The sequence below is a fragment of the Castanea sativa genome, chromosome 1, assembly GCF_040712315.1.
Source record: "Castanea sativa cultivar Marrone di Chiusa Pesio chromosome 1, ASM4071231v1".
Classification (NCBI taxonomy): Eukaryota; Viridiplantae; Streptophyta; class Magnoliopsida; order Fagales; family Fagaceae; genus Castanea; species Castanea sativa.
Genome location: NC_134013.1, coordinates 76,533,277 through 76,558,183, shown reverse-complemented (window position 1 = coordinate 76,558,183; position 24,907 = coordinate 76,533,277). Strand labels below are relative to the sequence as shown.

The following is a 24,907-nucleotide window of genomic DNA, read 5'->3' as shown; positions in this document are numbered from 1 at the left end:
GTGGATATATTATTTTAGGGTCATGCTAACGAGTGCCCTTAGGACATTAGTTAACAATCTATTTTAGGAAAGTTTTAACATCACTTTTATGGAAAATGAAAAAAACTGTCAAAATATTAATTGCATTTTTTTCTTTCTCCATAAAAACTTTCTTTAAATGAATTATTAAATAATGCCTTAAGGGTATTTGTTAGCATTTTCCATTATTTTATTATATAGAAAGCTAAAATAAAATCATTGATATTAGGTGTTTTGTAAAGTGATGTGGTAAAATAAATAAAGTAGCTATTTGTTGTACAAAATTGCTAAATTTTTGGCAGCACCAATACTGATGCTCTAATATCTTTTTTTTTTTGGGCACCTCAATATCTTGAACAGTATTTTGCTATCGCTCATCAGAAATTCAGTGTGTGTTGCAATAATTTCATGCAAGCTTACAAATGATTCTGAGCACTAAGGTTAAAATGATTAGGCTACTTTTTCTTTTTTGAGGGGGGTGGTATGTTGAAAGATGTCATTCCCAACTTAGGGGACAAGGCATGGTTGAGGATTAAGAAAGTCGTTGCAGTGGGGTTCACATTAAACTTTGTCATGCACATACTTATATTGGTAAACCCACATAAATAAAGAAAAGTGGTGGATATAAATCAAGGATTAGCCAACCTTACCTTGGTGGGAATTTTCTCCATCTTCTCCTTGAAAAGAATAGGAGGCCAATTAAGTTAGCAGTAATTACTAATTTTCAAAGTTCTAGACGAAAAAAAAAAGGGACCAAAGCGTGTTGAAGGCATTAAGTTCTAAGTTAAAAACTCCAAAAACTGTCATATCAATCTATTCAAAGTCAAATAAGCAACATGACAATCATCTCTTTAGTCTTGAGAGCATCAACAAATTTGCAAAGGATTGGTAATGTGCTTGATGTGAGGGATTTGAACCCGAGTATTTCTCTATGGAAGAATTATATAATGCTATTTAAGTACAAAACTAACAGGAATAAAAGAAGTCTTGATCGAAGATTATGGTCGTGTAGTGCAAATCCAAATTCCAGTCTTCCATGCAATGATCCTTTTATTGCTGATCTCAGCATACTCCCAACAACTCCAATTTTAGGTTTTTTAGCTTTAGCATCTTTTGAATCACTGTTTAGACTCTACAAGTGATTTTTAAGGACTATAGAAAACGAAAGAGTCATTATTTAGACCCTACAAGTGATTTCTAGGAATAGTAGATAACGAAGGAAAGAAAATGTGAGGAAGGATGGCAATTTCCATCCTCTCGTTTTCATTATTCCGATATTTTCTATTATCTCACTTTCTTTTAATTATCTGGACCAGTATTTTTTCTGCCCAAAGAACACGGGGGGCTTGGAAGAAATTTGAGAATGATGTTAATAAGGAGGAGATATTCATTGCTGATTTTTCTAAGATGTCATATTCTTAATTTAATGATCTGCTATCAGTCTATGCCACAGGAACACAACCTCCAAAGCCACAAGTCAAAGTCTGCTAATAAAGTCGATGAAAGGTGTGTGTGTGCGCGTATATTCATCCTGCATGTTCATATGTGTCCATACACGTGAAGGAAAATTCACAATTGCTTCCTATGTGAAAATGGGGTATGGAAAAACAAAGTACGTTTTGAGTTGCGTTGAAAATTTCTCATCTAAAGAAGTTGGAGGAGTAAGTTGAAAAGATATACCCAATTCTGACTCAAACCGAATCCATGCACCTACTACCCAAAAAAGAAACAAGATAAAAAGGACCACTGATTTATTACTAAGCATTTGGGTTCTGTTTCTTTAATTTTCAATCGAGTTAGCTTTTAAAATCTCAAGATTCAACCTATTTAGGCTAATGGTTCAACAAAAAATGACACCACCTTGAGACTAGAGGGACCCCAGTAAGTCAACAGCTTATTAACAATGAAAACTCGATTTTATAACTAAAATGAAATCACAGGCTCCTATTCCTTTGATGAGTTCTGAACAAACTCAAAGCATCAGAGAACAAAGATGCAAATCGATACCAAAAAATTGATCTGAAAGAACTGAAGAAGACTAGGTGATGGGTATCGACTCAGCAGAAAACTAATTTCATTTCAATGAGGCCTTTAGCTCTGGGTGTATAAGAAAAATTGATGAGGTTGTACCATCATCATGTATCAATTATCAGGGTCCGGTTGACATGTAAAATAAAAGCCGACTGATTAAAAAACAACCAGCTTAATCATCGGTAGCACCAATGTGGCCAACAAGGCCTGGAATGCTTCACATAATGGAGGACAAAATTTCAACCTTTGATCCCTGCTACCAATTACCCATGTTTGAGTTAGCAACTCTTCGTCTATGTCAGTATTCTTTATCGCATGCATCCCAGGAGGCTTAATCTATACGGAACATATCGTATTGTGGCCTGAATGTCCCAATCAAAATTTGGGGGAATATGACCATGCCAGCCATAAACAGTGTGAACTGCAGCAATGAGGAATAATTAGACAGTGACCACCAATATAAAATATTGCATAAAAGGGCATGCACAACCAAAAGCATGGTCATATACCAGAAGAGGAAGGCTCAGGAAACTCCATATTGGCCACAAAGCAAAACACAACCTGCAATAGAAAAACTCAGCAAAACAGGAGTATTTTGAAGCACATAAGTTAACCAGATAAGTTTAAAAAAATTAAGCACAATGGTTCCTCTTACAAGCAAAAGGAGATGAGTCCAAGAATGGTCACGAACGGCAAAACAGATATACTTGTCAGTTCCCATTTTTCATCAAACCTCCTGACACTCCAAATTGACATACTTGAATAAACGAAGATGAGAACATTCAAACTGACACCCACCATCCCAAGGTATAAAGGTGTTCTGCAAGAGAAATAAAGTACATATAAGATCACAGACAACAGAAGCCAAACCATGCTCATTAATAAATACTATTATCTCAGCAATGGCCTTTACAGCCTAGTGGTTCTTCAACCCATTATAGAAGGCTACTTATGTAGCCACGGGTTATTCAATAATTTGTCCAAAACATAGACAAATTCTTTGACAATTGTTACAAGTGGGGGAGGGGGATTTGAACCTTGATTCTCCTTATAAAGGAGACCAAGCAATGCAATTGAGCTACAAAGCTCTTGGCCACACAAACTCAATCCAGTAAAGACGTATAGATTGTATGAGCTCTCATCCGTTCGGACGTGAGATACAAGCCTCATGAGCCCACCATTTATTCTGTAAAGCAAATATTAATTGCAAAATCATTCAAATTATTAGGGGAGAGAGATGCTAGTATGAACATAATTTGGGAAACAGAGCCATTAAAAAAACTTAAAATATACAATATAAAAATTGCATGGACGTAAAGATTTTGAGACAGTCCCTTAATAGTATCCATGTACTGTACAATTTACAAACTTCATTGATAAGTCAGAATCCAGGCCTTGAGGGCTGCTATGAACCATAAAGTTCCTCATTTTTTAAACTTTACAGTGTAGGCCTCAAAAATCCCAGAGGTAGTCATTGGTTTTAAACAAGCCTCTAGGCATAATCCTAACATATCAATTGACTAATCATCATAACAAATACAACTTCAAGACAACTATAACTCATGCAATTGTATGCGAATTTTTACCTAAAATTGGGCCTTAAGTAAGCTTCCCATAATCAAAACTTCACCGTAGATAAAGTTAACAATAACCCGATTATTGGAAGCACCTGTCCAGAGCTACATGCCATAGTTATAATGATATCATGATTGTGCAAAGACTAAATTACCAGAGCCAATCGAGTCTATTATAAGTAAAACTGTACTTATATTCTGATATTTTCATACCATAACACTATCAACTAGTAATATTTTATATAGCAAATACTTCTTATATAAAATAGACTTCAAAATCCAAATAGAGCCACAGTATTGCATATACAGTTTAGATTAAACTTAAATAAACCAATAATGATATAATAAAGACTCCCATAGATACACACAGTCTACTGCAACCCCGCCCCAAACAACAAATCTACAGGGCATTCAATAACCAAATAGAAACTAACAAACTGAATCTGAGTTTCCAGCCAGTTATACAACTTCTTAATGGATGCTTACATATTAATTCAGCCTTGTTGCCTTGGCCTAAGAATTGGTCAATTGGGAATTAAATGAATCTCGAAGCTATGCATACACGCAAACTTGACAGGCATACTCACATCCACATGGCTCACATTTCAATTTTCATAGTGACTAATGAAATCTAAATATCTATTTTCAAGTGTTTTCCATGCCATTCCATATCTTACACCATGTCAATTGCAATTCATTATATTTCCAAAACATTTTGAAACTAATTGAATGACACATCGTACGATCCAAATGCAAAAGTTCAATAAGATTTAACAAAACAGCCAGATGATAACTAGTCTCTCAAGCAATAAAAAAATGACATTAAAGAAATACAACATAACCAAACAACCAAACCATTAATGTGGATTCAAACTAAAAATAATAATAATATTCAGGCAAAACGATTACCTTCTGATTCGGTCATCATGCAACAAGAGATATATCAAATTGGAGCGCCGATCACCATAGTATATAATAAAGACTGCTGAAGCAATCCAAAGGAAATTCTCCAAAATCTCAATCCACGTCCGGTTTCTTGGAGCTGAAGGTGATGTAGGACGTGTCCTCGAGCATGCATCATCCTCAAGGTCATCACCACTCGAGGCATACCCCTGGCTGTGCCTCTGCCTCATATATCCACCCCCAGTTGGGGTCCCGCCCGACATAGTGACACAAACTATCGCCAACTAGACAAAACAGCATGAAACACAAGAATCTTCCCCCAGAATCAACAAAACCTCTCCTTTCTCCAAACTCACAGATGAATTCAATTCCTCAGGAATCTAGTACAAGACAACCAAAAGCAACAATCTCCCCAGAGAATCAACAAAACCTCTCCAGTTCCAAAACCCACTTATGAAATCCAATTTCAAAAATCCAGCATATACATGTTCACTACTTCACTACTCTTTATAACTCCAATGAATATCGGGTTTCAAAATCTACTATAATCTCTAAGAACTGAATGCATAAACCGCAAAAAAAAAATTGCAACAAACTACACGTCTCTAATACCAAATTCCCAAACACCACATCAAATCAAAACCCCACAAACTTATCAATTCAAAAAACCACAATGGAATTAAATAAATGAAAAACTCTCAATCTCCAAAACCCCAATCCAAAATCCAATTTTTCTCAAAACCCTTATGATGAATATTATATTCAATACAGAGAATCAAAGACCCAGAACAAGAATTTCAAAACAAAAGAGACAAACCCGTTATATAGAGTCCCACATACTCTACCAAAGTAGATGAATGCTTCTGATGCTTCAAACCCACATTCTAAACGGATAAGATATCAGAGTCTCTTCAATTCCCACCTTCGGTTTCTCCAAATTCCCAGTGATCAATGCAAAGAAAGTAGGAGTAGTAATAAGAAGAAACCAAACCAAACCAAACCAAACCAATATATTTTTATTAGAAAAAAAATCAATAAATAAGTGCAATTAAGTGAAAGCTATGAAGGGTAATGTGGTAAATTAATGATGAGAAAGAAGGAGTGTGTTTGTATTTGTATTTGTCTTGTGAGGTGACGAGAGGGATCTGTGTGACGGAATGTTCGGCTTATAAAAAGTTTTTTTTTTTGATTGAGAAAGAAGGAGTGTGTTTGTATTTGTATTTGTCTTGTGAGGTGACGAGAGGGATCTGTGTGACGGAATGTTCGGCTTATAAAAAGTTTTTTTTTTTGATAAGAAGTTGGGAGTTTGTGTGCGTGTGTGTGCAACTGATGATTCGTTTCTTGTAAGGAATGTGTGTGATTTCGAATCTTCTATTTAATATTCATTTTTTACATTTTTATTTTTATTTTTTACTTGTAGGACTACAATTTTGTTTTTGTTTTTTTAACTTTTTTTTTTGTTCTTTCTTTTTGGTGATAATTAGCAATAGATATTTGTTTGCTTGGTGGTGGTGGTGGTGGTGGTGGTGGCTAAAACCAAAATAGTCAACGATTAGAATGGGTCAAAAATGTGATATTTTAAATGAATTGTGGTTTCTAGCCTCCAAATTTTGATTCTCTTTCTAACTTTTTCTAAGAACAAAGAAAAAAAAAAATGTGATAATTGATGGCTCATGTCACGCAACCTTGCTAGGTGTTTGATCTTTGAAATGGGTTTTGGTACATTATTTGTCATTAGAATTTTAGACCTTTCTGCCAAGTTTTCAAGGCAACTATCTGATGTTGTGTTATTTTTTATGAGCAAGCAGGGCATTAGGTGGGAATTGAGGAGAGCTTGCTCATCTCTCTAGATAACTTCCAGCTCAAGCTGCCTTAAAAAAGGGAATGTTTCCTTTAAAAGAGTTAGATTATTGAGTTGGATAAATTCTATCCTATCCAAAATAATATTATTGATTGGCGTTGACATGATTGAAACCTTTTATTAAGATAGCTATTATATAGCTAAATCATGATTAGATAGGGATTAGCAAATTTTATTATAGAGCTTATTTGCTTTAATTACCTTAACATGTCACTTAATTATCTTCCATAAGGTTTTAAACATCTCATTTTTTTAGGAATAAATATATTTCACACAATTTGTTGTGTTTTTTTAATAGAAGAAAATTTATAAAAACAAATTCATCTAAACGCAATTTAAGAGGTCAAAGTTGTTTGACAAGGGAGAAATGTGGAGGTTAACATTTAAAAAGTCTATAATACATTTTATAAGTTTTGATTTGTAATATCCAAATGACTTATAGTTCAAATGACACTTCCTGTTATTTACAACAGAGACGTCAAAATTCAAATCCCCTCCCATGTTATAAGTTATGTTGATAATATAGTATTTGCTTGGCATCCCATTGTTTTTCGATAGCTTATCTGTTAAATATAAGACAATATATATAATATTTTTTTTAGCTTTTATGTTAAATGTGAGATAAAAAGTTAAAAGTTAGTTTTTTTTAATAAAAAGAAACTAGTATTGTTAAGTTTTAGACAAAAACAAAAATCTTTTTACCAAATCAGACATATATAATGCTTACAATGCAATTACAGTCTAGAAGAGAAGTAAAATATATATATAAAAAAAAAATCATTTAAAAAAGGGTCAGGTGGTAAAGATTGTCTTTAAAATATTTGGTGCCAACAAAGATGATCAGGTGGGAAAAAAAAAAGATGGGCCGTACCCAAATTATGGGAACTCCAAATAAAATAAAAGGAACCATGAAGATACATAGGCTTGAGGGATTCAACGACAGAAACCAGGCGAGGACCATGAGGTATCCCCCCCTTCGCGGGGCAAGCAATCATGCCCACCACGACATTACTTCCAAGATATTATTGATTATTGCTTTCCACTTTTGCACCCATTAATTAAGGTTTTACAAATCAGATTACCTCAATTTGTCTATATGCTAACATTTGAAAATAAATAATTAATATATAATTAGCGTCTGGACTGCGTTAAACAACTAATTAAGCACGTCTTACACGATTATATTCATCTCTTGAGTTGTCTTCTAAAGTAAGTTCCTCATCTTGGAAGTCATTTTCATTCCCACGTATTTGGCTTTCCATTGGCCTTTGTAATTGATTTGAATTGAAATGAAAGTGACCTGGCCTGATATTTTTCAATGAATGAAGTTTCTTTGTTAAGCTTCTTTCAAGCAAGTTTTGTTGTAAGCAATTGTTCCAGAAATATCACATCCATCTCTACTGTCAGCAACACTCATTTCTTGTGTTTACACTGACCTTTTTCAAATTATGAATGATATGTAAACTAAGAAAAATTACAAAATCACGATTATCCGATATGACTGATTATGATTGATGATGATGAGTCCATGTGAAAATAATACAGTCAAACACAATCTACCATATAAGATAGTTGTGAAAATGAATGTAGAATTGGTTGTGGTCCTAAAGGCACTCAATACTCATCGACTATCGAATACGACGACTTCTGAATTGATAGAGATTTCAAAGCTGAAATTCAACTAAAAATTAATAATAATAAAGCTGAAATTACATTACATGCAACAACTGGTGCCTAAAGAAGCCACCAGGAGCTTCTCCAGTTTTTGAATGTCAAGAAAAAGAAGTGGAAGGTCATAGGCTACCACCTCCACAGCACAAGCTCACCAAATCCATCAGTGTTGAATACAACACATCTAGGGACAAATGGCCTAAAAACTTTTTATATTCTGATGCACCATCAGAAATATCTATATGAAGTTCTCTCTCCTCATTGAAACTATCATCCATAACCAACCACCAGGAAATGCATCCTTGAGTATCTTCTGGGTCCACATGTGCCACCAGGCTAAGTGTTTCGCCCTGCTCCAGCTCAAAGGATAAGCATAAAAAATCTCGATTCACCTTTATTCCAACCAAAAGAGCTTCCTCATGAAGCCAACCAATAATCTGGCTTGCAACCTGTTCCAAAAATTCACTATTATTCCAACTACACGAGAACTGCATGGTCACTATATGTCTATATTTACATACAATACACTCGCATGTATGCACCAACTCTAATGTAAAAATCTACCTGTTGCAGAATTATCACAGAAAGATCTGCCAAATCACAATTATATCTGTTCATAGAGGAAATTTCTTCTGAATTCCCTTTAAACAGGCCAACAACATTAGGAGCACCTTCCCCTTCTACATTGATGCAATCATCATTTACCACCACCTTAGTCCGGAACTGAGACTTGATAACGTGCTTCACACGATGGTTGTTTGATGTATGGGCTAGGCAGCCTGCATGAAGAATGGACTGAGGAACCTTCATAAACAGAGTCCATGAAGATGTCCGAGAATGCCAGGTTGGATGAGATATCAACTGGAGATATGGGACCCTGCAAACCTACAGATTTCAAGTAAAATTTACTGAGACTCTATTAAGGGAAAAGATAGCAGTTAATTCATGTCAAAGGAGAAATAGGTCTATACCACATTATCCAGCTCCATTAGAACTTTGTTTGAAAAGATTCTATGAGCCAGTGACATACAGAAATGAACCAACAGACCACACCCATCCTTTGCCCCTTGACCAGATATTCTATTACCAGCGTAAATGGGTCTATCCTTTGCTCTTAGGAAAACGTGTTCATGGAAAATCTGTTGTAGGTATATCTCATAGCTAACACGATTGGGAAGCCCCCACTTTTGCTTAGGGGTATCCTGTTCTTCCTCTGGTAACATCACTCCATCCAATGTATCCAAAGGTAAAATTGCATTATCTAAATTTTGGGTGCCTGAACTTTCAACTGTTTGATCTCCTTGACTGGATGGAGTAATAGATATGAATACAGAGGTTCCTTGACCTATGCTCATCTGTAAATAATTTTCTTGTATGCCAGTCACATTGACTCCTAAAGATGGATTAAATGCTTCACGACTCACCAAATCAAACACCTGGACAGGATGAATCAGGCGTAAATAAAAGTACCAAAAAAATTTACAATGAATGTAAAGTAAACTATCAACGAGAAAACAGAAAAAGAAATAAGACCTGCTCGTCAAAGATTGCCTGATGAACTTCACGAAGGAGTGAATGTGTTTCTTTAACACACTCATCATCACTTACAGATTCTTTCTCACTTTCCCTTGTGGAACTGGTTTTCATTTTAAATGGTTCCCTCAAAGAATCATCCGTATGCGGACCAGAAAAACCAAATTGAAGAGAGCGGTATGAATTGGGAGGTAAATTTATTGAAAGCATGCCTGCCGAGTCATGGTCAATACGAACAGTAGATAGAGATGATGGACGGAATACAGCTGCTGGATCATACAATGAATTGTCAAACAGATCAATTGTGAAGCCTTCACTTCCAGGAGCTGAAGCAGCCCCACGCTGCCGTTTAACTTTCCAGTTTTGCTGCAATCTATCCGCTTGTCAGGAAATGACATAGAGATCATCTTTAAATATAGTGTATTCTTGTGACACTATATTTTATAGTAATAATTTAAACTGAAACATACGTGTGTGTGCGTGTGTGTGGGTGAGGATTCTGATTTTGATTTGCTAAAAATGAGTAGAAGTACAATTGCACCTAAAAAAGTGAGGATTTAAAAAAAATGTATATAAGCAAATAAGATAAATAGAATGCTAAACCAAATGCACACTTAAATTCCTAACTTTGGCCTGAGGTAAATTTTTGTCAAACTTAAAAAGTTGAAAATTTGTTCCTTGAAATATGTTAATATATAAAAGGTATCAAGTTTTCTTTCCGCCTATTTTGTTAAATTTATTCCAGGAAATTTCAGCTTTTTAACATGCCACATATGCAATTTTTTGAATGGCAGATGAACAGAATGATGAAATTAGTACTTGGTACCTTCTAAGTTTTTTAGGGACTAAAATGCAACTTCTTGAATTTTAAAGAAAGAGATGGGGTCTCAAAGCTTTGAGAATCGAAATATATTTATGAAAATTAGTTATTGCTCCTGTAATGTACAACGTGTGTTTTTGACTTTCCTGCAGTGTGATTTTAAAGCAATGTAGTGTAATCATCTATATATAATATAAAAGTGAAACATTTGACTTTTTGTTGACTATTCCTTATTGTGTCATATGGCTATATAAATTTGTATCACATTTACATTTAAAAACACTGAAAAATTGTGCCTTTCTGTATACCATAAAACATGGTTTAAACAAAATGGTGTACCATTTGGTTTTTAACCTCTTCATCACTATTAAAAAACACAATCTAAACAATGATAGGAAAAAACTAAGTCAGATTGAAGGGCAGGAAAAAAAAAAAAAAAAGATTCCATATCCTGAGAGGCAAGAGAGATACCACAGGCCTACCGCCACTGTCAAACAACTGAAACTGCTAGACAAAGATCCCATAAGGCGTGAATAGAGAGATCAGAGGACCGGTAAAATTCTCTCTTTTTTCTTTAGGTTTAGGTTTGGGTATTTCGGTAGGATTGTTTTTAATTTAGGTTTGGGGTAAGATTATGGTTTATATTAAGGCATTTGAGTTAGAATTGGTTTTGTTTTTTTGCATATCTATTGCTGTTGAAAGTCAGAGATCTGAGACCATAAAGCAGAGATAGTTTATATTGTTTTTTGCATATCCATTGTGCATCCTATGGTATATTTGGAAGGAACGAAATCAGCGAACTTTTGAGGATTTGGATAGTTTTGGTGATTAGATGTTTGCTTCTTTTAGTGGAACTCTTTTTGATTGGTCTCGGGCATGGGAACTCATGAGTAGTGATTCTCTCCTTTCTTTTTTTAACTCTCTTTCTCTTTTGTAATTAATCTGTTGCTTGGTTTTCTTTTATGTTTTTTCTCTGTTTTCTTCATCTTGTATTTTTTGGGTTTGCTCTATGTTTTTCTTGCATAGAGTAGCCGTTTGTTTATATATCATTCTTACTTATCAAAAAAAAGAAAAGAGAGTAAAATCTGAACCTCCGCCCATTGTCAGACTACCGGAATCGTTACTAGTAAAGTTCTGATTATATTCCTATTTAAATACAATATCCTACTTCTAGCCAAATACAATAATCCACATTTCTACCTGCCACCATCCATACCCCAATCTTCCTCTCTCCAACTTTATCCTCTCTGACCCTCTTAAGAAATTTGAAATAAACACTATCTGAATATCACCAGATGCATTCAATCATAACAAGCCCTTGACTTCTCAATGGCGAATTGAAGACATGCAATGAGTCAACATTGTTTCATTAAGGTATTTCAGAATTTGATTTTTGTTTCAATTTAGGAAATTGTGCCCCCCCGACCCCCAGCCTCCCACCCTTTTCCCAGTTCCTTCTAACTTTTAACAAATTCATCATTTTACAATACTTTGAGCTCTACTTGCCTTAGACCGTAGTTAAGTACAAAATTTGAGGCCTGGCTACCTCGGATTAGTCACAAAATTTTGGTTTTTACTCTGTTGATATGGGAGGTTCCATTTTCTTTTTCGTGGAGTCCAAGACCTTTGAGTTCTCTGTTGAGGAGGGAGGAACTTATTTTATGTTACGCATTTTTGAGAGAAACCGAGATTCTCTCCGATCAGTTTTCATGGGCAAAGAGGGTGCAAAACGTCTGCTAACTATTGTGGAGGATCTCATCTCTAATGCAACTACTGGAAATTTTGCACGAACATTTAGAGAGGGTGTCAAGGTATTTATCTTGCAATTAGGTTCCAATCCTCATGGCAGATTTTTTATGATCTTGGAACTTGTCCATGGCCGGCGGAAAGGCTTTATCGTGGTGCCAGAAGGTAAATTGGGTAGTGGGCGGAGAGGGTTTGGGCTACACTTGCGGAAAGTCATTGTTCCTGAGTCGAAAATCAGCACCCAACCACAAGCTGTCTTGAAGCAGACAGTGGAGAAGTCCAAGTCTCTCTTGATGGCAACGGCGGAGACTGATCGGAGAGGGCATGGTGGTAGCAAGAAAGGAAAGTCATTACTGCCAAATTTTCAAAATTCAAACACAACAAACTTGCGCAATCATACCCATGATTCTCGTGAATTGAATACTGAAAAAGATCTTGCGAGGTCTGAGGCTAAACTTCCGTTTGAAGTCCACGATATAAATGGCAAAACTGTATCGCTGGAGATCTCTATGGGTTTGGAGTGTGGGCCGGATGGTAGATGGCAGGTTCAGTGGTCCAATGCTCAGGAGGTTATAAAGCCCAACCCTTCTATGAAGTCTATAGCTCCCTTCAAACCAAAGCCCAAGCCCAAACCCATACAAGTCTGGCGGCCCAAACCGACACAAACCCATCTTCGTTCTTTATCAACTGGAGAGACCCAACACTCTGGGAGTTCTGTACCTTCGGTTACGGTAAGTAATGAGAGAGATTCCCGAAGCAGTATCGCAGTGCTTGCTACGCCGATGCACCCTCAAGTTGATCCTTGTAGCTTTCCGACGATAACCCAGTCATTGAAGCTCGCCGATGACGCCGATATTGATGCCGATACGGGGATTCCTGGCTCTGACGGGGCCGATACTGAGTCTCTTGGCTCCGACGAGGCCGATGAGCAAGCAACCACCTCTGATTGCGAAGACACTTTGCAGCGAGACATCCGATTGTTACTTCAGGAGCATTCCGGCAATGTTATCAAGAAATGGGGGAATTCAGATCAGTGGGTGCTTGAATTGAGAGATGGAAGGAGAGTGGCGGTTCCGATACAAATTTCTCTGCCACCGAGTGAAGTCACAGAGGTTCTAGAAGTGCAGAAACAGCTGGCTTTGGTTCCATTGAAGTGTTCAGACCCTTTGGAGGTGTCATCAGCTCAGTTTGAAGGGGATGAAGTAATTGTGGAGGACTGGGTTTCGGACACATATTCGGAGGTTGCTGAGTTGCCTAACGAAGGGGGTTTGTCACCTATAGCGGTGGAACCGCTGGCCTTTTCTTTACCATTGGGCATGGAAGAAAAGGAATTTGTAGGACTGAAGAGTCCAGTAAAGAGGGAATCTTACTCTGACTGGTTTCAAAGTAAATTCAATGGGTTTGATAATTTCCTGGGCGTATCATTAAAAGGGTTGGAAAATCAAGCAACAAATTTCTTGTTAGCTGTTGAGGCTGAATTGCAACGTAGGGCTGCTTTGGAGATTAAAGCACGTGACTTGAAGAGTTCAGGAGTGAGAGGTATCAGAGAGCTAAAAGGTCTATTCAGTTCAGTTAATTATGGTTCTACTTCTTCTAGGCGGAATGGTACTAGTAGGGTGCGGGCACTATCTGTTTCTAAATGAAGTTGAAGATAATTACTTGGAATGTCAGAGGTTTGAATCGGGTTGAGAAGAGGCTTCAGATTCGTAATTTATTGCGATCATGGAGGGCTGATATAGTATGTTTGTAGGAGACCAAACTTGAGTGGATCACTAGAGGAATTGTTCGAAGTATATGGGCTGCCCATATGTTGATTGGCTTTACCTGGGTTCTGAAGGTGCTTCTGGGGGTATTGTTTTGATGTGGGATCGAAGGGTGGTGGAAAAAGTAGAGGAAGCAGTGGGGTATTTTTCTGTTTCGTGTAAATTTAAAAATGTTGGGGATCAATTTTAGTGGGCGTTTACAGGTGTCTATGGGCCTAATTTAAACAAGAGGCGGAGGAAAATGTGGGAGGAGTTGGCAGGGCTAATTAGTTGGTGGGATGTGCCATGGTGTCTAGGAGGCGACTTCAATATAATCCGCTTCCCTTCGGAAAGATTAGGGGCTGAAAGCTGTGCTCGGGCTATGTATGAATTTTCAGATTTTATCTCTCTCCATGGGTTGATGGATATAGCTATGGATGGGGGCCTTTATACTTGGTCTAATATTTCCTCCGCTTCTAGAATAGACCGATTTCTTTTCTCTCCACTTTTGGCAGATCACTTCACGTTGTTCTCTCAAAAAAGGCTTTCAAGAGTACTTTCAGATCATTTTCCAATTTTGTTGGAGGGGGGAAGTCATCGGAGAGGTAAAACCCCTTTTCGTTTTGAGAATATGTGGTTGAAGCTGGAGAATTTTGTTGATAAAGTGAAGGTTTGGTGGGCATCTTACTTGTTCCAAGGCAATCCTAGTTTTATTCTAGCTAAGAAGTTGGCAGCTTTGAAATTGGATCTAAAAAAGTGGAACGAAGAGGAGTTTGGTAATGTCACTATTAAGAAACAGCATCTATGGAACAAATTAAATGATTTGGATGTTAGAGAAGAGATTCAGCCTTTAACAGCTGAGGAAAAGATAGAACAAAATAATCTCCGTACGGATATTGAAAAGCTCACTCTCTTAGAAGAGATTAGTTGGAGGCAGAAGTCTAGGATGTTGCAATTGAGGGAGGGGGATGCAAATACCAAATTTTTCCATAGAATGGCTAATTCCCATAGAAGAAATAATGGCATTGAGAGCCTTATGGTAGATGGAAATTTGTCTTCCGATCAAGGCATGATTGCTAATTGTATTACTCAATTCTATAAGAAACTATACTCTGAGGAGCAAGTTGATAGGCCATTTCCAGAAGTATTGATATTTCCAAGGATATCTGGTGATAATGCAGATTGGTTGGATAGACCCTTTGATGAGGCAGAAATTTTTGAGGTAATAAAGAATTTTAATGGTGACAAATCGCCTGGTCCAGATGGGTTTCCTATGGCTTTCTTCCAAGCTTGTTGGGGAATTCTTAAACCTGATCTTATGGCTGTTTTTAATCATTTTTATGTTAAAGGTCAGTTTGAGAAGAGTTTGAATGCAACATTCATTACTCTCATCCCTAAAAAAAATGCAGCAATTGAAGTTAAAGATTTTCGCCCCATTAGTCTTGTTGGGGGCGTTTATAAAATCATTGCTAAGGTCTTAGCCAATAGGCTTCGCACAGTCATGGAAGATATAATCTCAGCATCTCAAAATGCTTTTGTGAGAAACAGGCAGATTCTTGACCCTGTACTTATTGCTAATGAGAGCCTTGACAGTAGATTGAAATCTGATTTGCCAGGATTACTTTGCAAATTAGATGTTGAGAAGGCCTTTGATCATGTAAACTGGAGATTTCTTATGCAGTTGTTAGAAAAGGGTGGTTTCTCTGCTAAATGGCGTCAGTGGATTTTCTTTTGTATATCTACAGTTCGTTTCTCTATTCTGATAAATGGCTCTCCCTATGGGTTTTTTGAGAGTTCCAGGGGGTTACGACAAGGAGATCCATTATCCCCTTTGTTATTTGTATTGGTTATGGAAGCCCTTGGGAGGATGTTGGAAAAGGCTGCCCATGATGGTCACATGTCAGGCTTTAGGGTGGGTTCTGTAGAGGGAAGATCATTGGTGGTGTCTCACCTTCTCTTTGCAGATGATACTTTGATTTTTTGTGGTGCTGATTTGGACCAGATTCTGTTTCTCTGTATGATCCTCATTTGGTTCGAGGTGGTTTCTGGCTTAAGGATAAATTTGGGCAAGTCTGAATTGGTTCCTGTTGGTATGGTGCATAATTTGGACTTATTGTTGACTGTTCTTGGCTGTAAACAAGGTACTCTTCCAATGAAGTATTTGGGTCTTCCTTTAGGAGCCAAATGCAAGGATAAGGCAATCTGGAACCCAATTCTGGAAAAGATGGAACGGAGATTAGCAGGATGGAAACGTCTGTACTTATCAAAGGGAGGTAGAGTCACTTTAATTAAAAGCACTCTATCTAACTTACCTACTTATTTCCTATCTCTATTCCCTATTCCTGTTGCTGTGGCTAACCGAATTGAGAAACTACAGAGAAATTTCTTATGGGGTGGCATTGGAGATGAACCAAAATTCCATTTAGTTAAATGGGCTAATGTATGCAGTCCCATTGCTTCCGGGGGCCTTGGGATAAGGAAGATAAGACTTTTTAATGAAGCTTTGCTTGGAAAGTGGCTATGGAGATTTGGGATGGAGAGGACTGCCTTTTGGAGGCAAGTGATAGAGGTGAAATATGGCTGTGAAGGGGGTGGCTGGTGTACTAGGCCTGTTAATGGTCCATATGGTGTGGGTTTATGAAAAAATATTCGTCAGGGATGGCCTTCTTTTTCTCGCTATATTCTATTTGATGTTGGGGATGGGTCAAGAGTGAAATTCTGGCAAGACCATTGGTGTGGTGAGACTTCCCTTGCAGTCAGTTATCCGGAATTGTATAGATTTTGCAGAGACAAGGAGGCTAGTGTGGCTGAGCTTATGAAGCTTGATAATGGAGTTCTCTTTTGGGATGTAAGTTTCTTTAGGGGTGTGCATGCTCGGGAATCAGAGGCATTGGCTGGTTTTATGGATACTATTTATGGTGCTTCGGTGAAAGGATTTGGTGAGGATAAGATGTGCTGGAAACTTGATAGAAAGAAGGGTTTTATGGTTAAAAATTATTATAGTCTCTTAGTGGGCTCCAATGATTGTTACTTTCCTTGGAAGAGTATATGGAAACAGAAAATTCCTTTTCGTGTTGCTTTCTTTGTTTGGACTGCTGCTTTGAGGAAGTGCTTAACGATTGACAATTTACGAAAAAGGAATATTTGGATATTGGATTGGTGTTACATGTGCAAGTGCAATGGTGAATCGGTTGATCATCTTTTTCTCCATTGTCCGGTTGCAATGGATATGTGGGCAATGGTGTTTGGATTGTTCGGAGTTAGCTGGGTGATGCCACAATCTGTAGTGGGGCTATTAGCGTGTTGGCAAGGCAGGTTTGGTAGTCATCGAAATGGGCATATATGGATGACTATTCCACATTGCTTATTGTGGTGTCTTTGGAGAGAGAGAAATAGCAGGTGCTTTGAAGATAAGGAGAGATCAATTTCAGACTTGAAGCTATTTTTCTTTAGAACCCTTAGAGATTGGTTGACTGCTTTGCAGAACCAAACATTTTTATCATTTCTTGATTTCTTAGATTCTTGTAATTTTTGTTCTTGACTGTTTAACCCTTGTACACTCCCTGTGTACTAGGGTGTTACATTTTTTATATCAATAAACATATGACTTATCAAAAAAATTTATTTCATTGTTACTTTTAAAACCTATTTCAATGCATGTAAAGAATTAAACTTGAATTTGCACTCCATATACTTCCAACACACTACTACAACAGGAAATAATGCAGCCCAAACCCAACATGATTTAAATTGCATCGGGATTGAAAGCTTGAACAACCAAGGTCAGATTGAATGCAACCACTGGCAGTGCCTCATGATTGGGGAGCAACACCGGAAACGTTTTTGGTATTTAACTATCTTCTCCTTTCCAATTTGGCCAGCCTGGGTTTATACATTTTTTGTTTAGATAAATTTCTGTCAAGCTTTATGCAAATTTGAGACATTTTTTGAAAAAACACACTCATAAATGCTACATGTGAATAAACCCAACCCAACCCAACCCAGGTTTAGGTATCTTCTCCCGTTTATAATTTCTGCTGCATCATTCTCTGTTCTTCTTCTTTTTTCTCCTCCAACCCAACCCAGGTTTAGATAACTTTCCTAAAAGCAAAAATAGTTTCACTTTTCATAGATGCAGACCATCTGCTTGATATATAAAGCTTCCAAAGTATTTTCACGACTGACCAAAAATTAATAGCAAAACAAGGGAGCTGGCTTTTAAAAAAAAAAAAAACTAAATAGGATATTTTCTCAATGATATAATGTAGAGCATTAGATCAATTAAATTTTGGTATTGATCAATTTTAAACTCATCCACATATTTATGTCTTAACTATAAAATAAAAAATGTGAATACTATTTTAAAGTTTGGGTACTATGCAAATTTGCATAAACATGTGCCAAAGGAAGTTCATGGTGTTCTTCACGTCCCTATTAAGGTAAGTTTATCATTTTATCATTAAAAAATAACAAAAGAAGTCACAGGACACAAATTTTCTGTTTCTTTATTTGTTTAGTATAATATGGGTGATTGAAATGTAGTGTAGCAATTAAGTACCTGGAAAAAAAAAGGTGACATTTCTGTCATCTGGACCTAAAAGGAATGGGTTTCCTAACATATCTATTATATGGGATGTAGCATTTTAGAGTACATGGAAAAAAATAACGGTGTCATTTTACAATTTCCTTTACCTTGTACTGATGTTTGATTTGATTACTGAATAAATTGACTTCTTCTAAAAAAAATTCAGGTCCATCCTATATTATACCCAAACAACAGCAATTCATTATTCTCACAAGTCCCCACCAGGCGAAGCATAAGCTTCAAATGCTCTAACTTTTGCTAATTTTCTGTTGTGTGAAGCTATTGAAGCTACGTGTTTGAGACTTTTCAATTTATGCAACAAAGTTAATATTTTATATTAATAGCTATTTGTCAATAGGTGTTTGACATCTTTAGAATATGAATAATTTTAGGTTAAATAGGTAAGACAACTTTAATTTTGTTAATTTTTGCTTTCTAAATTACTAATAGTGACTTATCATGTTAAATTGGTAGTTTATTTGTATATTAATCAGCTACAATGCTGTAATGTTATTCTTTTTTTTTCCTTTTTCTTTTTTCCTAATTTGTGAGGATCAATTCAAATAATTTCGAATTAATCCTCTGAAATTAAATTCAATACAAAAACATGCAAAAGCTAATACAAGAAAAATCTAAGGGTTGGCAATGCCCCTCATACAGTTGAAAAAGTCCCTCATTTCTCCATACAAGCCAATGCCAGAGGGCTCCATTGCCCCTTCAATCCAGCAATGCTCCTAAAATTTACCTCAAAAGGACCTCTAAGATACTAAGGCCATTTTTATTACTTAATCATGTGTAAATGGACCGATTTCACTACCAGGGTATTTTCTTCAATGTGAAGCAGCTGCCTCCAACTTTCCGTGGAAGGGTGTTTGGAAAGCTAAGATCCCTAGGAGGGTGGCATTTTTTGTGTGGACAGCGATTCATGGGCAAATCCTTACATTGGATAATCTTAAGCTTAAGGGGCGCATTTTGGCGAATAGGTGTTGTATGTGCCATCGGAATGAGGAAACTGTGGATCATCTTCTCCTCCACTATCCGGTTGCTCATTCTCTGTGGGTTTATATGTTTCAGATCTTTGGGACACAATGGGTCATGCCAGGCAATGTGGAAAGCTTAATGTATTGTTGGAGTTTTTGGCTGGGAAAATTTAATTCAGACATATGGAATATGGTTCCTGATTGTTTGGTGTGGATTGTTTGGAAGGAAAGAAATCAGCGCTCTTTTGAGGATACCGAGAAATCCTTGGTTCAATTACAAGCTCTATGCCAAAAGACTTTATTTGATTGGTCTAGGTGTTGGGGCTTCTCGAATTGCTCCACTATTGTCGAGTTTATTTCTTCTCTTAGTTTTACACTTTAAGTTTTTTCTTGTTCTTTGTTATTATTTGTTTGTTTGTTGCTTCTCCTTGTGTTCACCATCATGAACACCTTGTATTGGCTCTCTTTTGTTTTCAGTTTGTTTTAATAATATTCTTATTACCTATAAAAAAAAAAAAGGAGTTGCTTCATATTGCAAAAGCAATAATAGTTAACGACGCGTGTATGTTAGGGACTTTGTAAGGCTAAGGGGAACTTAAAGAGACTTTTGGCCTCATGTAATATACTTATATTGTGAGCTTCAGTTGGTACAAGTAGCAATAACCAATATTCATCTTTTAATTTAAATGGTATCTTGCATAATTGCTTAGCATATTACTTTTTTTTTTAAAAAAAGATCATATTCAATAGGAAAGATAAAAATAACACAAGCATTCATTAGATTTCTTTTTCAGTAATTTTCTAGTGCATTGCACAGGTTAGCAACTAGTTTAATAAAGTAACTCAGACAGACTCACCTAATTAAAGCACCATAAAATCTTGCTTCCCTAGCAACCTGCTGTTCCAAAGCTTTGGCAGATTGCTTAAAATATTTACCAAGATGCTGCATCGGAAACAAAGAACAAATAAGAGAGAGATTTTCAACAATTATCTGAAACAATATCAAGATGAAAAGGCAGTTTATCAATTCATTTCTTTGTAGAACACTGTTACCATATCCTTCATATGTAACTTTGCCTCTGATTACATTAGAACATTTAACATGAATTGGAAGGACAGGAAGTGCAACATTAGTATAGCAGGAGAGAGAATACCCTGAAGCATTGTAGCTTGGTTGCTGCAGACACTGAAAGGTCAGACAGTACTTCATTTGGCAATGGCTTTGGCCTGGTCATTCCAGCCACTGTTACTGCATCATTAGCTTCAACCTACACACATTAATTTAAAGACAAATTACATATAGAAAACAAGTCCTCCTTCATCTTTCATGACTAGTAAAAAATTATTTCTTTTCCACGGATCACTTCCTTGGCTAAGATTCTCACAATTGATAACCTTCACTGCCAGAAGGTCTGTGTGGTCGAGTGGTGTTACATGTGCAAAAAGTCTCAGGAGACTGTTGATCATCTGTTCTTCCATGGTATGTATGTTAGTGAGCTATGGTTCCTGGTCTTCTGTTTATTCAGGGTGCAAGGGGTTATGCCTTAGTATCATTGAAAAATTGGCATGTTGGAAAGGGAGTTTTGTTCAACAGGGTATTGGCACTGTTGGTGTGCAGTTCCTCTGTGTCTAATGTAGACAGTCCGGAGGGAACAGAATCATTGAGCACTTAAGGGTTTAGAGGCTTTCTATGGAGCTGAAAACAGTTTTTCTGCATGTTTTGTAAGAGTGGATGGCTGTGTTTTCCACCCTCTCCTCTCCTTCTTTGCTTACTTTCATTGATAATTGGTTGTTTTTCTTGAGTTTTTGTTCTCTAAGTACATTTCTTGTATTCTAAGTTTGAGCTTGGGAAGCGCATTTTGCGTGTTTCCCAGCACACATGTTTTTTTTAGTGGGTCCCGTGCATTGTTCACAGGACCCACAAGTACTTTTTTAGCAAAAACAACTTTAAAACTGGGTCCCACAGCACTATTCACACATTTAAAAATTATTTTGCTATAGTGTTTTCAATTTTCAGCAATAATCTTTATCCAAACAGACCCTAAGGTTTTTTTCGATGAAATATTATTATTTATCGTTTTTTTCCCCACAATGAGTGTTACCCACAATACTCATGTGTCTATTACATCAAGCAAACTCCAAACCAAAATCAAGCACTCGACCAAAAATTTATCTTAAGGTTTCACTTTATGGCATTGTTGGGTAAAATCTAAATCCCTAACCCTCTATTTACTTGCAAGGCAATGGATGGCAAAAATAAACAGCAGTATCAACTTTTAAAATTTCTCTTTCCCAGCAAGTATATAGAGGGTTAGGGTTGGGGTGTGATTCCATCATGTCTTACGTGGATTATTTGGATAGAGCGCAATAATTGCATGTTTGAAGGGATAGAAGCCTGGCTCTCGGATATGAAGTTGTTCTTTCTTTTTTTTGGGACTCTGTATGACTGGAAGGAAATCTTAATTTTTCTTTCTTTCTATGATATGCTAGAGTTTTGGATTTATGTACTTTCATTTGATTTCTAACAGCCCCAGTACACTGACTGTGTACTGTGGTTGTGCAACCAATCCAGTAGAGGCGGCTCTTGATGTCATTAGGAGCCAGCTTGACATGAATCACAAGCCTCATAATAGGGTTTTCCTCCCTTCTGCCTTCTTTAATTTAACGAAATGTTAACAAATGGCAGGGATCAATGACAAATTTTTGCCATTAAGTCTACTGTTCATCTAGAACAAGTGTCTATACTTTGGGGTATATCATGCAAATTGTTATTTATAGAACCTAAATGTTGAATGGGTATTTAATCTTCTTACCAACAGCTGATTTGTGATTGACATACTGCATGTTGCCATGTCCACCTGTAACACCTTGTTTGTTGCAGACTTCAGAGATGGTAAAGGACAAATTTGTCAGCTAGGAAGGTAAACCAAGCGAAGATCTTGTGGGTTGCTTACTGGTTTTGAGGTCATTAATGAACTGAGCCGGGTTATCAGTTCTTGCTCCACCTTTTTGGCTTTTAACCAGCTGCTTGTCTTTATCAACACTACTGAGTATCCACTGTTTTCTTTGTTTTAGATGGTGGACTTGCAACCCATTGATCCTTGGTTGTGGCTTTCTCATGCTAAGGATTGTTTATTCAGATGGGTTGCTGATGGAAAGTTTTTTTGTTCTCTCACTCATTCAACTATTAAAAGTCTTCTTATATATCAATCAAGGTTGAGCGCCGAGGTAAGCAATTGCTATAATTTAAATTTGCAAACACCCTCAAAATTGGCATTCAAAAACCAAATACAGTGAACATAAGCATTACTACTCACCCCTATCATGGTTACTACACAAGATTAGAATGCTGATCACATCAATGTTCCAACATTCATTCACACTATTTGCATCAGAAAAAGGACTTGTTTTTCCATATCGTTGGCAATCAGAAACTTCAAAGCTCTTAATTCAGCCCTAAAATTCCAGTCTTCAACTAACATCAATAGAAACCTAACAGTTACCTCTAAAATCCACAATGCAATACACAAACCACATTTGATTGTAAATGTAATATATACGAGAGTGACTCACAGTGTTGATGAGATCTATAATGATAGAGAGCTCCTGATGAGCCAACTGCAGGTTCTCCACCATGCCCTGCCATTGCCACGGCTTTGAGCTCTCCTTTGAGCTCTTCTTCTGCTTCTTGTTATCATCTTTCTCTATCGCCCAAGCAAAGTCAACTCGCCGAATCAGCGAAAGCCTCTTCTCATCATAACCTACATCTCTACGTAACAGAGAGGGAAAAAAAAAACACTAAGCTTTCCATTTGGTAGCTGAGAAAACTGATGCAAACAGTTAAGAATTTGACATTCGTTAATTTTATATTACTTGACTACTCGATTGTGTTCGTTAGGGTTAATCTTAGAACCGAAAATCACTGAATAAACAGATAAGCACAATTACAATTACATGAATTATAATATTCGCTTAATCCTTGTGTTTGGGAGCCGAGAAAGCTGGGGAAAAGGGATTGAGAAATTGAAAATTTGAAATCTTAAGATGAAATAGTTAGGTTTGAAGTTGTTATGCTACATATTCTCGGAAGGTAAACGGAGTTTCAGGAGGGGAGAGGAAGAAGCTTACGGAGGGAAATGTTCGAGGCCATTTTCTTCAATGGCGTCCAAGCGCTTGACGGGAAGCCTGTCCAGAGAAACTTCTAGTTTCCCGTCCATTTTCTCTTCCAAATTTTCCGGGAAAATTTTAGAGAGAAACCTAGAGAGCTGGAGGTGAGCAGCGAGTTGGGACTTGGGAGCGGGGCTTTACTCTTCACTCTCCCACGAACACAGAACCTAATCTGAAAATCTAACAACCCAGTCGATGCGAGATGGGTTGTGCAAGGAAGAGACGGTGATGAGAGAGGGGGAAAAAGTGTCGAGAGTGTCCCGGGAAGAAAGTGGGATTTTTTTTTTCCAAAATAACTTTGATTTTCAAAGAATTTGGTTAGGCAGCACATTTTCGAAAATATTTAGAAAATGGGTCATGCTAACAAATGCCTTTTAAACCTTGGTTAACAATTCAATTTAAGAAAGTTTTAACACAATTTTTATGGGAAATGAAAAAAACTGTCAAAACGTTAATTATTTTATTTTATTTTTTCATAAAAACTTTCTTTAAATAGATTATTAACCAATGGCCTAAGGGCATTCATTAGCATTTCCCTTAGAGCATAATGAACTCAATTTCATGAACTCGAGCTTATTGTACTCAATTTCATTTAAATTTCAGAGTTCAACTTCAGTTCTTACCTTCAACAAACTTGGGGGAATTTGGGAACTAGCATAGTAAGTTAACCCACGTTTGAAAGGAATTAGGAAACTAGGGCCAAATTTTTTAAATAACTATAAAATCTAAACTATATTATTAGTTAGCTAAGGTTTGAAACTAATTTGGTTTTTAACAAATCGAGTCCTTTAGACTCGATTTCACTGTAGCAAATTAAGTTTTAAAGACTTGATTTCCATAAGGCGTGTAGCTGATGTGGAGTAAAAAATCCACGTGAAAATCGAGTCTCTAAGACTCGAGTTCCCTCAGAAAAAACCCAGAACACCCTACGCAAAAAACCCATCTTCCTCCTCCGTTCTTTTTCTCCTTTTTTTTTTTTGGTTCTTTCTCCATCTTCTGTCCCAAGACAATTCTTCCTTCTTCTTCTTCTCCTTCCTCAAACATCCAAACCCTTTTCTCAAAATCTCAAACCCAAAAATCACAATCTCGAAATTGGAGCAAAAACCCAAACCCAAAATTCACGATCTCATCACCGAAGCGCCATGGGTTTGACGATCTCGGCATCGGAGTGGCTTGGGTTTGTTGATCTCGGCACCAAAGGTCCGTTTTCTATGTTTTCTGGTTTGGTTTGTCTCTTGATTCATTTTCTGTTTTTTCTGGGTTGATGTTCTGGGTT

General features: G+C 36.8%; 2 protein-coding genes across 3 annotated transcripts; both read right to left on the bottom strand.

The window, feature by feature from the left end:
• Positions 1-1,915: 1,915 nt before the first annotated feature.
• LOC142639284 (uncharacterized) lies at positions 1,916-5,850 on the bottom strand. Its single transcript, XM_075813475.1, has 4 exons — positions 4,533-5,850; positions 2,705-2,869; positions 2,559-2,610; positions 1,916-2,470 (listed from the first exon to the last, which is right to left on the bottom strand). Exons 1-4 carry the CDS (start codon positions 4,787-4,789, stop codon positions 2,381-2,383), a joined length of 564 nt encoding a protein of 187 aa, XP_075669590.1. The 5' UTR covers positions 4,790-5,850; the 3' UTR covers positions 1,916-2,380.
• Positions 5,851-8,008: 2,158 nt separating this feature from the next.
• Positions 8,009-23,904, bottom strand: LOC142621793 (mediator of RNA polymerase II transcription subunit 17). Of its 2 annotated transcripts, XM_075795156.1 has the most exons (8): positions 23,593-23,904; positions 23,038-23,233; positions 20,619-20,732; positions 20,322-20,407; positions 9,592-9,964; positions 9,030-9,494; positions 8,623-8,943; positions 8,009-8,507 (listed from the first exon to the last, which is right to left on the bottom strand). In XM_075795156.1, exons 1-8 carry the CDS (start codon positions 23,679-23,681, stop codon positions 8,181-8,183), a joined length of 1,971 nt encoding a protein of 656 aa, XP_075651271.1. In that variant the 5' UTR covers positions 23,682-23,904; the 3' UTR covers positions 8,009-8,180. The 2 variants fall into 2 exon arrangements, with proteins under 2 accessions (XP_075651271.1, XP_075651272.1); XM_075795157.1 differs by lacking the exons at positions 23,038-23,233; positions 23,593-23,904 and adding an exon at positions 22,278-22,424.
• Between the last annotated feature and the right edge of the window lie 1,003 nt (positions 23,905-24,907).

Excerpts from the sequence above, each read along its gene's own strand:
- LOC142621793 (XM_075795156.1), bottom strand. The coding sequence starts at position 23,681 with ATGGACGGGAAACTAGAAGTTTCTCTGGACAGGCTTCCCGTCAAGCGC. Across the intron at positions 23,234-23,592 it reads GGCCTCGAACATTTCCCTCC|AGATGTAGGTTATGATGAGA; the intron begins GTAAGCTTCTTC and ends TCTGTTACGTAG. Across the intron at positions 20,408-20,618 it reads CCAAGCTACAATGCTTCAGG|CATCTTGGTAAATATTTTAA; the intron begins GTATTCTCTCTC and ends TTTCCGATGCAG.
- LOC142639284 (XM_075813475.1), bottom strand. The coding sequence starts at position 4,789 with ATGTCGGGCGGGACCCCAACTGGGGGTGGATATATGAGGCAGAGGCAC. Across the intron at positions 2,870-4,532 it reads CATGATGACCGAATCAGAAG|AACACCTTTATACCTTGGGA; the intron begins GTAATCGTTTTG and ends TTTCTCTTGCAG. Across the intron at positions 2,611-2,704 it reads GGACTCATCTCCTTTTGCTT|GTTGTGTTTTGCTTTGTGGC; the intron begins GTAAGAGGAACC and ends TTTCTATTGCAG.